The sequence below is a fragment of the Haliotis rufescens genome, unplaced genomic scaffold, assembly GCF_023055435.1.
Source record: "Haliotis rufescens isolate VD_foot unplaced genomic scaffold, xgHalRufe1.0.p SCAF_20, whole genome shotgun sequence".
Lineage (NCBI taxonomy): Eukaryota > Metazoa > Mollusca > Gastropoda > Lepetellida > Haliotidae > Haliotis > Haliotis rufescens.
The window spans coordinates 2,198,680-2,214,050 of record NW_025963891.1 but is presented as its reverse complement, the minus strand read 5'-3'; the positions used below and the strand labels follow the sequence as shown (position 1 = coordinate 2,214,050).

The 15,371-nt window shown below is 39.4% G+C and overlaps 1 protein-coding gene across 2 annotated transcripts in view; it reads left to right on the top strand.

The window, feature by feature from the left end:
• Positions 1–15,371, top strand: part of LOC124142741 (trichohyalin-like) — an 84,780-nt gene that overhangs the window by 3,980 nt on the left and 65,429 nt on the right. Inside the window, exons 1-2 of one of the 2 annotated variants that reach the window (XM_048400736.1) lie at positions 5,435–5,545; positions 13,052–13,225. In XM_048400736.1, the coding sequence (XP_048256693.1) occupies positions 13,080–13,225 (146 nt within the window). In that variant the 5' untranslated portion in view covers positions 5,435–5,545; positions 13,052–13,079. Of the gene's footprint in view, positions 1–5,434; positions 5,546–13,051; positions 13,226–15,371 lie in introns of those variants that run through there. The other variant, XM_048400735.1, reaches the window with a different exon arrangement.

Below are 15,371 nucleotides of genomic sequence, written 5' to 3'. Positions count from 1 at the left end.
AAGGTTATAGTAAGCATCATCCAATCAAATGCAAGGATTCAAGGGGTTTCCCCCTTGCTGTCAACAAGGTCCTCCAACTGTCCCCCTTGCTGGTCCGAAGCCCAGTTTGTTGGGTAGCTGATGCTAATTGGCATCAGGTGATCACATGGGCTAATTATAACGGCACTGGCTAGACAGCTAACAGTTGGAGCATTGTTTCCTATTATCTATTTGGTCGACTCTTAATTTTCTCGTACATTTATATAATTAAAATGAAGTGGGTGGGTTAGTTTAAGGGGATCTGGGTGGCTGACGTAGTACCGACCTTTGTAGTCATTTGTTGCCCACACGGGCACAGTGGCTGGAAAGATGTGACAATGTCACACTTTTTCAATGCTCGACTAAGCGGCAGCCATGTTTGAGAGTCAAGACGTAAGGAGAGGGTACGTTGGTTGTGTCTGTTTTCCTAGTCACATGGTCCGCGTGTCGACAATATATAAGCTTACCCTAGGTAGGGAATCGTCCTGGCCCAAAAATTATTGCAGAAGGCGTTAAATAAAACTCAGACATGGGCAATAAATGGGGCTTCTCTCTAAATGCCGAAAAAACTACAGGGATAGTCTTTAAACACAGAAATATGCGCACAAACACGGAACTAGAATTAAACAATAACCCCATAAATTTCCAAAAACAGACTAAAGTTCTAACACTAATCTCTGATAAAAACCTCGCCTGGGATGCTCACATCAAAAACCTAAAAATAGATGCACTAAAGACCTAAGCAGACGACACTGCTTGACAGGCTCCAGCTGGGGAGCCCCCAAAGATACCTTACTATAATTATACAATTCACTAATTAGATCCAAAATAGACAAAGGATCCCAAATATATAACACCCTAAACTCAAAATTAAACGATAAACTAAACCAAGCATTAAGGTTAACCACATGCACATAACAGGGCACACCGCGTACAACACTACAAGCACTAACAGGCGAAACCCCCCTGGACCTATGCCCATGATGCTGAGAACAACTAACAATAAATTATTTGGCCTCCAACCAAGATCACCCACGAATAAAAAAATCCTTAAAAATAACATAAGCTCCAGACTCCAAGCGCTAGCTGGGAAAAACCCTCTATTATATTACCCATTTCCCAGCGCATACTAAACTACTGACACAACACAACCTAAATGATTTAAAACTTAATACAGCACCAAACAACTCTTTCATACCCAAACTCCAAACCCCCAAAATTGACATAACTCTCTCCACCAAACTAAGTAAAGAAACTGGCCCAAGTATTGCTAAATCCATGACACTAGCATACATACACGAAAAATGGCCAAATTGGTGTCACATATACACAGACCGGTCCTTTGACCCGGACACAAAACGTACAGGTTTTGGCACCCATATCAACAAACATACAAAAGAAACCAAGTCCTATCGGCTCCCCAGTAATCAGTCAATCTTCACAGCAGAACTAATGGGAATAGTGACAGCACTACACAGTGCCCAAACTAAAAAAACACCAAAAAACCTTAATCCATACAGAGACTCCCTGAGTGGGCTCCAGGCTTTTAAAAAATAAAAACACCAAAAAACGTCCAAAACTTATACTTCAGAAACTTAAAAAATGTCAACAATCTCTGTAAACTAGGCAAAGACATAGAGCTATGGATCCCTGCCCACGTCGGTATGTTTGGCAACGAACACGCAGACAACGCAGCCAAGTCAGCACAAAAATGAGAAGAAATAAGCATTAACCTACCAATATCTAAACACAAAACTAAAAATATCACTAAGGAAAAAATCTTCCAAAAGTGGAAAAACAACTGTCTAAAATCAAACTGCAAATTAAAACACCTGCTTCAAAAGCCACAAAAAAACTACACTGCACACAGTACCAACAACTTAGAACAATACTCAAAACTACGCTAAACCACAAGGATCAGATAACACTACAAACTCTAATAAACCCCTTAAATCAATTACAAACCTATTAGACACTGGCACATATCTAATCAAAACAGGTCTACTCGGACACATCTAAAATAAACAACAATCTACAAATAAAACGAAAACCCTAAATCTATAAAAACACAAAACGACACATCCTCTCAAACTCCTCTAGTCCCTCCACCTTTGTTATGGCATGTTTCAATATTCCAAATTTCCACCGAATGTAATTAAGCAACCCTAAAAGGCCTTCCTGGTTGCCCTCGTTTCGGATATACCCCTTTCGACCACCTCACTAATGGCCTGGCGGGCCCGTTTGCGAAATATTCATAAAAGCGCATGTTAAATCTCCAAATCTCTCAAGAAGTAAGGGAATCGTCAGTTGTCCTTTATCTAGTATCTGGCAATGTATAGTTGGGTCCCGTGTCTTACTTCAGACCTTTCATTTATCTACTATTTTCTTGTCTTTGAATGGCATTAAGAAGAGAGTCTATGGATGTCAACTTCTTTATTATGAGGAAAACAGCATTATTGACATCAATACATTTTCTTCCTTATTGTTTTCCTGTCTGGGATAATTGTTAGATTAGTGACATGTAGGAGTGGGGAGGAAATCGTGTAGGGTTTGAATAGGTTTGTTTGGAGATATTGTATTACAGGTGTTAAGTAAGAGGGGTGGATGTAATGTAAAGTTCAAGAGTTGTTTAAGAAAGTTTTATGTGGTCAGGGAAGGGGAAAAGTATGTAGGGCTTTACACAAAGTTCATGAAGGTTTTGCCTGTTTTCTGTAAAATAATAAACTTTAAATTAAACTTCACTCTTTTTTTGTTTTGTGTCTATCTATCATTAGAGTTGATGACCTGGCCAAGGGCCTCACAGGACACGTTAGAGAATACGGTGAATAAAGCATCACAGTAAACATCCGACCTTTGCCACGTATCTATGTTGTCTTTTAGAAACATTAGAGGGCACCTATTACAGTTGTAAGCATTATCTGACCACTATAGATTACCTTCTCTCAGTTCACTGTAATGTTGTATTCGGATCACTAAAAATAATCATGGATGTATATTTAATGTGAAATAACACTGGGATTTCTTTTCTAAAAATATACATCTGTGCGCCAGATGAAGTATCCACACTTGCTGATTTGTTTTCCACTAAAGGCACATGATGCTGTAACTTCTTCTGAAAACACACACTTTAACACTGTTAGACAGTACTCTGTTGATAAGTATGCAAAAGGTCAAACAAAAATTGACTTGCAAAGTTGAGTCATGTCCAGAATTTTCTTGTAGTTTTTTGGAAGATATTTGCTATGTATATGGATAGTAGTACCTACTTTATGTTTGTTATTCGAAATGTACAATATGTCCTTTGTGATTATCCAAGCAACTGATAATGCCATCGGGATAACAAATAAACATGCATTACAATACAAAGTCTGTAGTATGCTGTGCCCATGAATTCTATACTTCTCAAAATCATGTTGAAAATTGGCATTTTCTAGACATTCATGCCCCTGCTGCGATATTACATTGAGAGTGAAATCTTGATAAGGGTGCCAGATTGAAAATAGAAAACAGACTCGGGACAAGTAGGAATTGACTTTCAGGGATTTATTTTGACCTGCTCAGGGGCTGATTTTCAGCCCTAAGTCTATAGAAAATGGTTCTAAAAATTCCCAAATTGTAATTGAAATTCCCAAACCAATTGTGGTTAAAACTAATGTTAAGGCTTTGTAGAAGTTACTTCTATTTCACTGATGACAAGGCCTATAAAGAGGACAAGGCTTAATGCCAAGTTTTACATTATTGTGTTGAAATTGTTGAATGCAATGTTAAAATATCTCAAGAATTTAAGAAAACTAAGAACCGTGAAAAATTCTATTTTTAAACAAAATCATTTAACCTGCCAACTCGACCAGGTTCTATATGATAGTTCTGATGCTTAAGAAGAATTGTCAGCTGACAGTCGATGTGGCCGTTGAGGAGGGTGCTAGCCTACATGTACATACTCACATCCCGCCACAAAGTAGCGAAACAACATTCCCTATCAGTCTCAATTACTCGGTACAAGAAAGAAGATACATATGGGATTTTGTGGCCTGATTTTGTAAATTTTCTATGATTTCGTTCAATGCACATGACACTAATATACAGATGATTACTCTTGGCACTTTCAATATCAAACAGCTACAATTCTGTTGTTGAAATGCTTTTTTAACTCCAGCCTTTTATCATACACAAAACTTGCTTCAAATACTGTTCATAGACTCTTTTACACAATATTCTGTGATTATTGTTATCATTAAATAAACTCTTGCTCAACATCAATAATTTCTCATGTTGGAGTTGGTTCATGTGGTAGCCTGACAGGTCAATATTAACATGGCAAGGTTGTCTAATGTCACATCACTCGGACTGATAAGAAATATGACTAGTAATTGGACATGGCCAGGTGTATTGTTTGCCTTTTTGTAATTACCTGGTTTAAAGACCCTTTTCCTTGCCAAGGTAACACTTTTTCATTTTTATTTTATTTCCCCTGATTGACAGTGCCTTTGGCTATGAAATCCATTAACAAAACCACCATAATATTTTTTTCTTTTACCACTAAATCATGGTTTTGGAAGAAAATGTGAATAAAGTATAAATATGAAAACAGCTCAGCACACTGGTCAGTCATTAGACCTACCATTCCTCATTTGTGCCTTCTCTTACAAGAAGCAAGGGTGCTGGACTCCTATTCTCATTAGACCTTATAGAGGTGAGGTGAGGTGAGGTGAAATTGGGTTTAACGTTCTGTCCAAGATTGTTGCACTTCTTTAGCGACGTGCATGCACATGCGTGTGTGTGCCTGCTTGTTCAAGTCCGGACTGATGCCGATTTATAGTGCTAGCTCACTGAGATACCATGCCACAGTTTAACATGAATACCCCACTCAGACACAGAATACTGACTCCGAGCCGACCAGTCCTTGTTTAAGGCCCCTTAATGCCGAGCGCCAGACAGGGTAACAACAAGTACCATCATTTAACTTCTTTTGGTATGATGCGGCCAGGGATCAAACCCCGGACTTTCCGCTCTCTGGGTGGACGTTCTTCCACTAGACCACAGAGGCGGTCTAGACCTTATAGAAACGTCATGGTAGAGAACTAAGTAATTGAAAAGGCACCATATTGTCACTGCAACAGAATCTTTTTCTGTTATTTACTACCCTGTGTTGACTTTGTCTAGTGGTCAGACTTGCTGACTTTGTCGGTGATGTGTTGCTCGTAATATCAACCACTGGTTCGTCTTGCCCAGACTGGATCATGTACAGGCAGCTGGGATACTGCTGGAGTATATTGACCATGACAACCACCAACACATTGTTTCAGTACACATCTTGAGATGCACTGAGCGGCACTATTCACTGTGGTGGAAACCCATGGGAATAGAGTATTGATTATAGTTGTACAGGTGTTGCCTTTTGCTGCCGTATCAGTGACAGTTGCTCTAGCCCACCAGTGTCATGGATTATTAACAAATCCTGCTTCTGCTCACTACCTGTAGACAAGTCGGGGAGCTCTAGCTTGTTGTATTACGCCCAATCAATCAGGTACGTTCCGATCTTAACATACCACACCATACGGGCATCTCGTTGTGATTACCGCTAATCCGTATCATTGTCAGGTTGTAAATTGTCTATGCAAACATAGCCGTGTAGCAATTCTACATGTTCTAGTTTCTTTAATGATTCCTGGAAATTTTAATAATTCAAACTTAATGGTGTTGATATGTTTCCTCTTCTGAAGATCTACTGCAGACACCATGAGTTTCATTCTCTACAGTGGACTTATAGTTTATATGACACAACCAGGGTAGGGGACAAGTAGGCCTCCCAGTACAGTGGACTTATAGTTTATACGACACAACCAGGGTAGGGGACAAGTCGGCCTCCCAGTACAGTGGACTTATTGTTTATACGACACAACCAGGGTTGAGGACAAGTCGGCCTCCCAGTACAGTGGACTTATAGTTTATACGACACAACCAGGGTAGGGGACAAGAAGGCCTCCCAGTACAGTGGACTTATAGTTTATACGACACAACCAGGGTAGGGGACAAGTAGGCCTCCCAGTACAGTGGACTTATAGTTTATACGACACAACCAGGGTAGGGACAAGTTGGCCTCCCAGTACAGTGGACTTATAGTTTATACGACACAACCAGGGTAGGGACAAGTAGGCCTCCCAGTACAGTGGACTTATAGTTTATACGACACAACCAGGGTAGGGGACAAGTTGGCCTCCCAGTACAGTGGGCTTATAGTTTATACGACACAACCAGGGTTGAGGACAAGTAGGCCTCCCAGTACAGTGGACTTATAGTTTATACGACACAACCAGGGTTGAGGACAAGTAGGCCTCCCAGTACAGTGGACTTATAGTTTATACGACACAACCAGGGTAGGGGACAAGTCGGCCTCCCAGTACAGTGGACTTATATTAAGTTATAGTTTATACGACACAACCAGGGTAGGGGACAAGTAGTCCTCCCAGTACAGTGGGCTTTTAGTTTATACGACACAACAGGGTAGGGGACAAGTCGGCCTCCCAGTACAGTGGACTTATAGTTTATACGGCACAACCAGGGTAGGGGACAAGTAGTCCTCCCAGTACAGTGGGCTTATAGTTTATACGACACAACCAGGGTAGGGACAAGTTGGCCTCCCAGTACAGTGGACTTATAGTTTATACGACACAACCAGGGTAGGGGACAAGTGGGCCTCCTAGTACAGTGGACTTATAGTTTATACGACACAACCAGGGTAGGGGACAAGTTGGCCTCCCAGTACAGTGGACTTATATTAAGTTATAGTTTATACGACACAACCAGGGTAGGGGACAAGTAGTCCTCCCAGTACACTGGGCTTATAGTTTATACGACACAACCAGGGTAGGGGACAAGTCGGCCTTCCAGTACAGTGGACTTATAGTTTATATGACACAACCAGGGTAGGGGACAAGTAGTCCTCCCAGTACAGTGGGCTTATAGTTTATACGACACAACCAGGGTAGGGGACAAGTAGGCCTCCCAGTACAGTGGACTTATAGTTTATACGACACAACCAGGGTAGGGGACAAGTCGGCCTCCCAGTACAGTGGACTTATAGTTTATACGACACAACCAGGGTAGGGGACAAGTCGGCCTCCCAGTACAGTGGACTTATAGTTTATATGACACAACCAGGGTAGGGACAAGTAGGCCTCCCAGTACAGTGGACTTATAGTTTATACGACACAACCAGGGTAGGGACAAGTAGGCCTCCCAGTACAGTGGACTTATAGTTTATACGACACAACCAGGGTAGGGACAAGTAGGCCTCCCAGTACAGTGGACTTATAGTTTATACGACACAACCAGGGTAGGGGACAAGTAGGCCTCCCAGTACAGTGGGCTTATAGTTTATACGACACAACCAGGGTAAGGGAGAAGAAGGCCTCCCAGTACAGTGGACTTATAGTTTATACGACACAACCAGGGTAGGGGACAAGTAGTCCTCCCAGTACAGTGGGCTTATAGTTTATACGACACAACCAGGGTAGGGGACAAGTAGGCCTCCCAGTACGTGGATTTATTGTTTATACGACACAACTAGGGTAGGGGACAAGTCGGCCTCCCAGTACGGTGGACCTATAGTTTATACGACACAACCAGGGTAGGGGACAAGTAGTCCTCCCAGTACGGTGGACTTATAGTTTATACGACACAACCAGGGTAGGGGACAAGTAGGCCTCCCAGTACAGTGGACTTATAGTTTATACACAAGGGGACAAATAGGCCTCCCAGTACAGTGGGCTTATAGTTTATACGACACAACCAGGGTAGGGGACAAGCAGGCCTCCCAGATGCTTGGTAGCTTGACAGCTAAGTGATGAGTGTTGTGTCGCGAACAACAAATATTCAAGAATATAGGGTTCAAAATTAACATATGGATGCTATTTTGAGATTAGAACAATTCGGTACAGATAAGTCACACTTCCTTGTGGACTACCATGTGGAATTCTCTGTAGCAGATCAAATATTTCGGACAAGGTATAATAATAATTAAAACCTTAGTATAAGGGCAAAATAAACATGAAGGCAGTGGAACCTGTTTGCTCAAATTTCATTTACTATATATCATGCAAAACAGTACATGAGTTATCACCCTTTGATATGAAATCATTGGTCATGTTTTTTTATTCATGTGCTAACAGTCGCAAACATTTTGATCTGCCTGTTGATATTCCAGGATTTGTTCATATTCTATGCAGACTGTAACGATGCTACAATTGTGAGTTTGAGTACGCTAATAACCCCTGCAATGTGTATGAGTGTTACTATGACGAGACTAAGACCTGTGTATCAGTTTTTTTTATAGGAACGTGTTTCGGAAAGCTGTGAGTCCTTGCTATAGCTTGAAAACCACTACATCTCTTAAAATGTCATCAGAAATGTTAACCCCACTGTTCACTGTTTTAGCAAATTGTGTTTTGTGTAATGCTAGATAAATTAGATATAGGAATACAATATTATCACAGCATTTAACATGATGCAAAAATGTGCGTCCATTACAAATGTATCGACAAATGTTGGGTCCCATTGGAAGCACAGTAGTATTCATTGTACTAAATCCTTGACAAAAAATATGAAGGTCGTGTAATTTAAGAATTATTAAATCTTACAGAATAGAGGGAAAGTGTTATCAAAAGTGGCCTTAGTCTCCCCTGAGGGGTCCTTGTTACAGAGACATGTCTATAGGGGTGTCATGATAAATTGAAATGTCGATATATTGCTATTGGTAACCACTTAAAGTCAATAAATCAATTGTTAAATCAGTTTCCGATCAATAATATCGATTTCAGTTACGAATATTGATAGTTTTGATTGTATTTACCATATCAATAAAATACATGCAATACTGTTCAAATTTGTTTTTCTTTTGATCATGAGTGGTAGTAATTTACACATGGTAATTTGGCAGTTTCTTTTTCTTAAATTATTAGGGTAAAGAAAAAACAAATCAGTCATATCTCAAACTTTACTTTATATTTGTTGTTATGGTTATCACATTTAAAGGAAAATTCAGTTCCAAGGTTTAATTCAACTCTAAAATCCATCTAAAATGATACACTGAAAACTATCGATATTTATCGCAATAGTTGCTTGCAATATCAATAGTTATCGCAATAGTGATTTCCAGACCAATAGTCGCCCCTACATGTCTACCTCTCTATCATGCTAATGGGATGAAGGACTTTCTAACATTTCTAATTCTGTGTAAATAAATAAATAACCAGCAGCAGAAGTAAGAATATATTTTTGTCATTAGAAAAGAGTGATGTTTCAGGTGCAAATTTAATCCAATCTCATTAAAATCAGATATTAGTTCTCGCTACCGCTAAACAAAGATCTGAGGACATCCCGTTACGGGTCACGTCAGACCGACCTTGCGCGTACTTTGACCGACCAATGGAATGACCAATCAGAAGGCAACTTTCTCATGCTTTACGGCACTTTATTCAAATTGACGACTCTGCTTCGAAACATATTTTGACAAATTCTCGATTACAAATTTGAAACCTGAACAAAAGAACATTCTGGAATGGCTAATAGATGGTCTAGATTGTATGGATACAGTCGTTAAACCCGTAACTATCATTCAGAGTTAAAGTTTTCGAGGCTGCATGATCAGAAATCACATTCCGACTGTCACTTTCATAATCTGGTAAGCGATGCTCTGATTGGTCGGATGAAAGGTCGTTCTGACGTGACCCCTTATGGGATGTCTTCAGATGTTTGTTTAGCGGTAGCGAGAACTGAGGTCTGATTTTAATGAGATTGATATTTAATCTGTCATGCCAAGCTAAAATTTTCTTTTAACCTCAGGAAACTGGGCTCTGTCCTTAGTTGTTTGAATACGAGTAGATGTAAAATCACAGCTACTTCAGCTGTGGTTGATGATAACGGGGGATGGTGGGGTAGCCTATTGGTTAAACTGTTTGCTTGTCATGCTGAGGGTCTGGGTTCGATTTCCCACATGTGCTAGATTTCTGACGTCCTCAACTATGATATTTCTAAGTGTGGCGTAAAACCACTCATTCATGGATGATGTGAATTAAAATGGTTTCAGTCAATTTGTGTTGATTATTATGAATGATTAGCTCTTATTATTTACATGAATGTTGATAACTAGGTGAGTGTTGATGACGTCTTATTCAGATTACGACCCATGAAGGTTTGGGATGAGAATAGGTCTTCAGCAACCCGTTCATGCCGAAGAGGCGACTATGCTTGTTTTAAGAGGCGACTATCTGTAACATGTGCAGCGTTAGAAATTGGCACTAGTCCTATTAGTCCTTACCAAACTGCCCAATGGTAAAGGTGGATCATGTTGCTGTCACAACCAGTTTGACATACATAATATCTCTACCTACACTGTGTAGGAATACATAATTGGCTTTGATGCAGGAATATATTCATGATATCAGAAACAAAAGCTTGCTGAAACAGCTGAAGCCACCATAATTGGTGTAGCATTTTTGTTCAGGCTCTGGGAAAAGCTAAAACTCATAATGCTTAGCTGATGTTGACTGCCATAAACATAAGATTATATACAATTTATCTGACACTGAGTTTGCCTTTGTTTGCATCTAACGAATGGCTAGTCCTACTCCTTGATGCTGCAGAGAGTTCAGGGTTGTATCATAGATTCCAGCAGGTGCCCTTGGAAGACAAACAAGGAAAACATTGTTTGTTTGTTCAAAATTGGCATTATTTAAAGTTCTTATTTTCTTAATTTCAGAGGTATATTAAAACTGTATTTTAATGTTATATTCAAGGCAATGATGTAAACCTTGCATATAGTTTCTTCCTCTTTATTGATCCTGTTGTGAGTGAAATGCAGTCCACCTGTACAAAGTCATAATATTAGATATGACTGTAACAATATTACCATAACACAGTTTTAATTCCAACTTTGGAGACCGTGGTCTAGTGTCTGCCTGGAGAGCAGAAGATCGGGGTTCGATCCCCGGCCACTTCATACCAAAAGACATCAAAAGATGCTACTTGTTGTTACCCTGCCTGGCGCTCGGCATTTAGGTGCTAAAACAAGGACTGGTTGGCTCGGAGTCAGTATACTGCGTATCCGTGGGGTATTCACGTTCACGTAGACAACATGGTAGAAGCAGCCACTCACATGTGCATGCATGTCGCTAAGTAAGTGCAATAATTTTGAACGAGATGTTTATACCCATCTCACCTCACCCCACCCATCTTGGGAAATTTCACTGACGTTTGCTGTGTAGCCAATATATATAATCAAGATTTAGCGAATTTTTTTATTTTGATCTTGTTTTGATCATGGGTGTCTGTCTTTGTTGACATTTTATACTGTGATCACGGAAAGATTTGCAAAAAATGTAACTCCCCGCAGAATATCAGAAACATCTTGTCTTTTTTTTTTTTAAATCAATCAAAACACTTATTTCCATTATTTTCAAGCTTTTCTTTTAAATTTTGCACTCGATTGATGCCCAAACATGTGAGTCAAACATACCAAATATGAATCCTGCAATAAAACGCAATTTGAAATAAATAATTTTCTCCAAACATAAACACTCGGCATATTTATTTGCATAATTTTATGTTTATCCTATGATAACTGTTAATATCAACAGTTTATGGAATTGCTTTGTTTTGGATTTGTTTGTTTTGTTTGTTTGTTGTTTAACGCCACGCTCAGCAATATTCCAGCTATATGATGGCGGTGTGTAAATAATCAAATCTGGACCAGACAATCCAGTGATTAATATCATAAGCATAGATCCACGCAATTGGGATATGACATGAATCAACCAAGTCTGCGAGGCTGACCATCCGATGCCGTTTGTAGCCTCTTACGACAGACATAGTCTCCTCTTATGGCAAGCACTAGCTGCTGAAGACCTATTCTCATCCTGAATCTTCATGGGTCGTAATCTGAATAAAACGTCATCAACATTCTTCACCTAGTTATCAACATTCATATAAATAATCAGAGCTAAACATTCCTAATAATCACATCAACCACAGATTGACTGAAACCATTTTAGTTCACATGTTTCCTTTTACGGCAAGCATGGGTTTCTGAAGACCAATTCTACCCTGGATCTTCACGGGTCCTTTTTGGATTTGGATTTGAGTTGTCAAAAACTGAATATGTACAATTTTTTGGAGGGAGATGGTTACGTATTTGCCACAGAATTTACTGCAGAATTTTTTAATTCTAGCTGCGGAATGTTAATAATTAAACTGCACAATGTTACTAATTTTACTGCAGAAGTCATCTGGGACCGTCTTATGGAGATTCAAGCATGACTTTGTTGTAGCACAATAAAGTAACAGACTTCCATTCATCATTCTGAATGTCGATGATTTTGTGTAGCAAATCAAGCCAATGATGCTTGTATCGTCTTGGACAGATCATGTGTTTAGAAAAGTCTGTTTCCGCATTGGCTTTCCTTTCTACCTTTTGGTTGCTAGAATGAAAATTCAACCTCTGAGGACTGAAATACAACATGGTGGAGCATATTGCATGTGTACAGAACATCCTGACATTACGTTTCAGATACGTGGAGTGAAGATAGCCTGTCAACATGGTGGAGGGTATTGCATGTGTACAGAACATCCTGACATTACATTTCAGATACGTGGAGTGAAGATAGCCTGTCAACATGGTGGAGGGTATTGCATGTGTACAGAACATCCTGACAATACATTTCAGATACGTGGAGTGAAGATAGCCTGTCAACATGGTGGAGGGTATTGCATGTGTACAGAACATCCTGACATTACATTTCAGATACGTGGAGTGAAGATAGCCTGTCAACATGGTGGAGGGTATTGCATGTGTACAGAACATCCTGACATTACATTTCAGATACGTGGAGTGAAGATAGCCTGTCAACATGGTGGAGGGTATTGCATGTGTACAGAACATCCTGACATTACATTTCAGATACGTGGAGTGAAGATAGCCTGTCAACATGGTGGAGGGTATTGCATGTGTACAGAACATCCTGACATTACATTTCAGATACGTGGAGTGAAGATAGCCTGTCAACATGGTTCTCACCGACCTCCCATTTGAGCGCAGTCCTGTCATCTACAGTCGCTACAGCCTCCTCCGGCGACCAGACAGCGCCCCGCCCTGCAACGTAGATGAGGGGAACACTGCCACTGAGAACAAGAGATATGCTGCGTTTCTCAAGTATGAAATTTCTTTTTCCAAATATTTTATTTATTTTCTTTTGAAGGGATTTCTTAGTAATGAATTTCTTTTTAAGATGCTATGTGTCTTTTTAATCCTAATTGTACTGGTAGTAGTCATACAGACCCTGAAACAAATATATTCAAAACAGCCCATGCAAGTCTGTAATGCTTGGCAAGTCTAGATAACTGTAAAATGAAGATCGTCTCTAGGCTCCTTTTTATTATATTTTATAACTACAATATCACAACTGTTTTTTTCTCTAAAATATGTTTATTTAAGAGACTAGATGTTAATCTATCCTAATTGCTCTATTAGTCTTATTGACTAGATAACTAGCTGTTCATTTGGTCACCACTCAGTGCAAGGGAGATAACCCTTTACTTGCAAGGACAAGACTGTTGTTAGAGTCAGTTAATAATTTTAATTTAAATATTGTGGTAGGAGAGATGCCATATGCTCATTTTGTGATTGTCAAGTTGTGTGATATATGCATCTGTGTTTTCAGTGGAATCCCTGGATATTTTGGGTACAGCAACTTTTCAAACACAAATGTAGACTTAAATAATATGTTGTGGTTCTCAAGAAATAGATTTCAATCGGATATTTTCGGTAAACCCATCTAACAAATCTCTGTGTTTTAAAAAGCAATAAAAATAAAAACCATGAACTTTATATAATCAGCACAGACAAGATGAAGTAAGTCACTTGCAGGAACCACAACATTCTGACACATGGACATGTACTTTCTCAGCTCGATTGTTGTATGCATGTTGATCTATCGTCCAGTTGGTCAGTCTGGGTAGTGTTCGCATGAATATAATAAGGGTAGAAATTATGAACACTGATAGAAATTACGAATCGTGCTGGGGTAATATAGTCAGGGTACAACTTTAAACTGATAGAAGTAAGGAAGCGTGCTGTGGTCCCTTAGGTTTGTGACTACAGGGGTAGGACATTCACAGAAGAGTGTAGGCATGCCCTTTGGAATTAGTGTTGTAATTCGACGAACATGAACACGAACTAGATAATATAAGGGTAACGCTATTTTTCAGGGCATTATCATTTACAGAAGTCTGAGGTCTTCCATTCCATGAGAAGACTGAGGGCTTCTGCAAATGATAATGCCCTGAAAAATAGCGTTACCATTATTATAGCTAAAATGGATGGAATTTGTTATCAAATAAAAAGAAACAATATCGATTTTGAAACATTTACTGCAATCAACATGAATGTCACCAGAGACCATATAATAGATTATATGGTCTCTGATGTCACTGAGCCTCTTTTACAAATATGGAAAAGTCATAGAACAAACCAGATGACGCCACTATTGAACGTGACATCACCTATCCCTATCCTATGACGTCACCTAACAACGGGCGTGAAAATGGCCCGTCATCAAGCAATATGTGGGCATTATCAAGTTACAGTGGCCCGCTCATTTTTGATAACATGTGGGCGGTTTAATGATAATTCTATCCATTTTAGCTATAGTAAGATGTAACCTTGAAGTCGGCCTCATTTCTTCTCGGTGAAATTGAAATTCTTGAATCCCCAGGTTTATTTTAGGAAATATACTGTGCAGTGAGCATTAAGTTTATATCTTCATTTTGTTTATATTTTCAAATGTTTGCACTGATTACTTTTGCTAAGCATTAATCACAGGCTTCCATCACTATACATCATCGCAAGGTATTGTTAAAAATAAAGTACAAGGAACTTGTTTTTACTGTGTCTTTACGATATTAGCCGTGACATTGGCACTCTAATACAAAGAGTTTCAAACCCTGAGCTTGTTTAATCTTGGTTCATATTCAGTCTTGTTGTATATAGCAGGTTTAGACCTTCATGGTCTCTCGGACCAGCGGACGTGTAGTGTTGTCTACTGGTGATCATGACTTGTGTCTAGAGATTAACGTTGGTAGTTGTTAGTAAATCACACAAAGCAACCTTGCATGGACATAGCTATAGATTCGACACATCCACAACAGATTTAGTTCAGTAGTCAATGTTTGTGTTCATTGGATCTATCTATCGTAGAAATATCTCTGGGCATTACAATTGCCTCTTCCACTAGTGCTTCTACCGAAGCATTTAGTTTAAACTCTCCAATTTGGATAAGATGTATTGTATGTACAGGTAG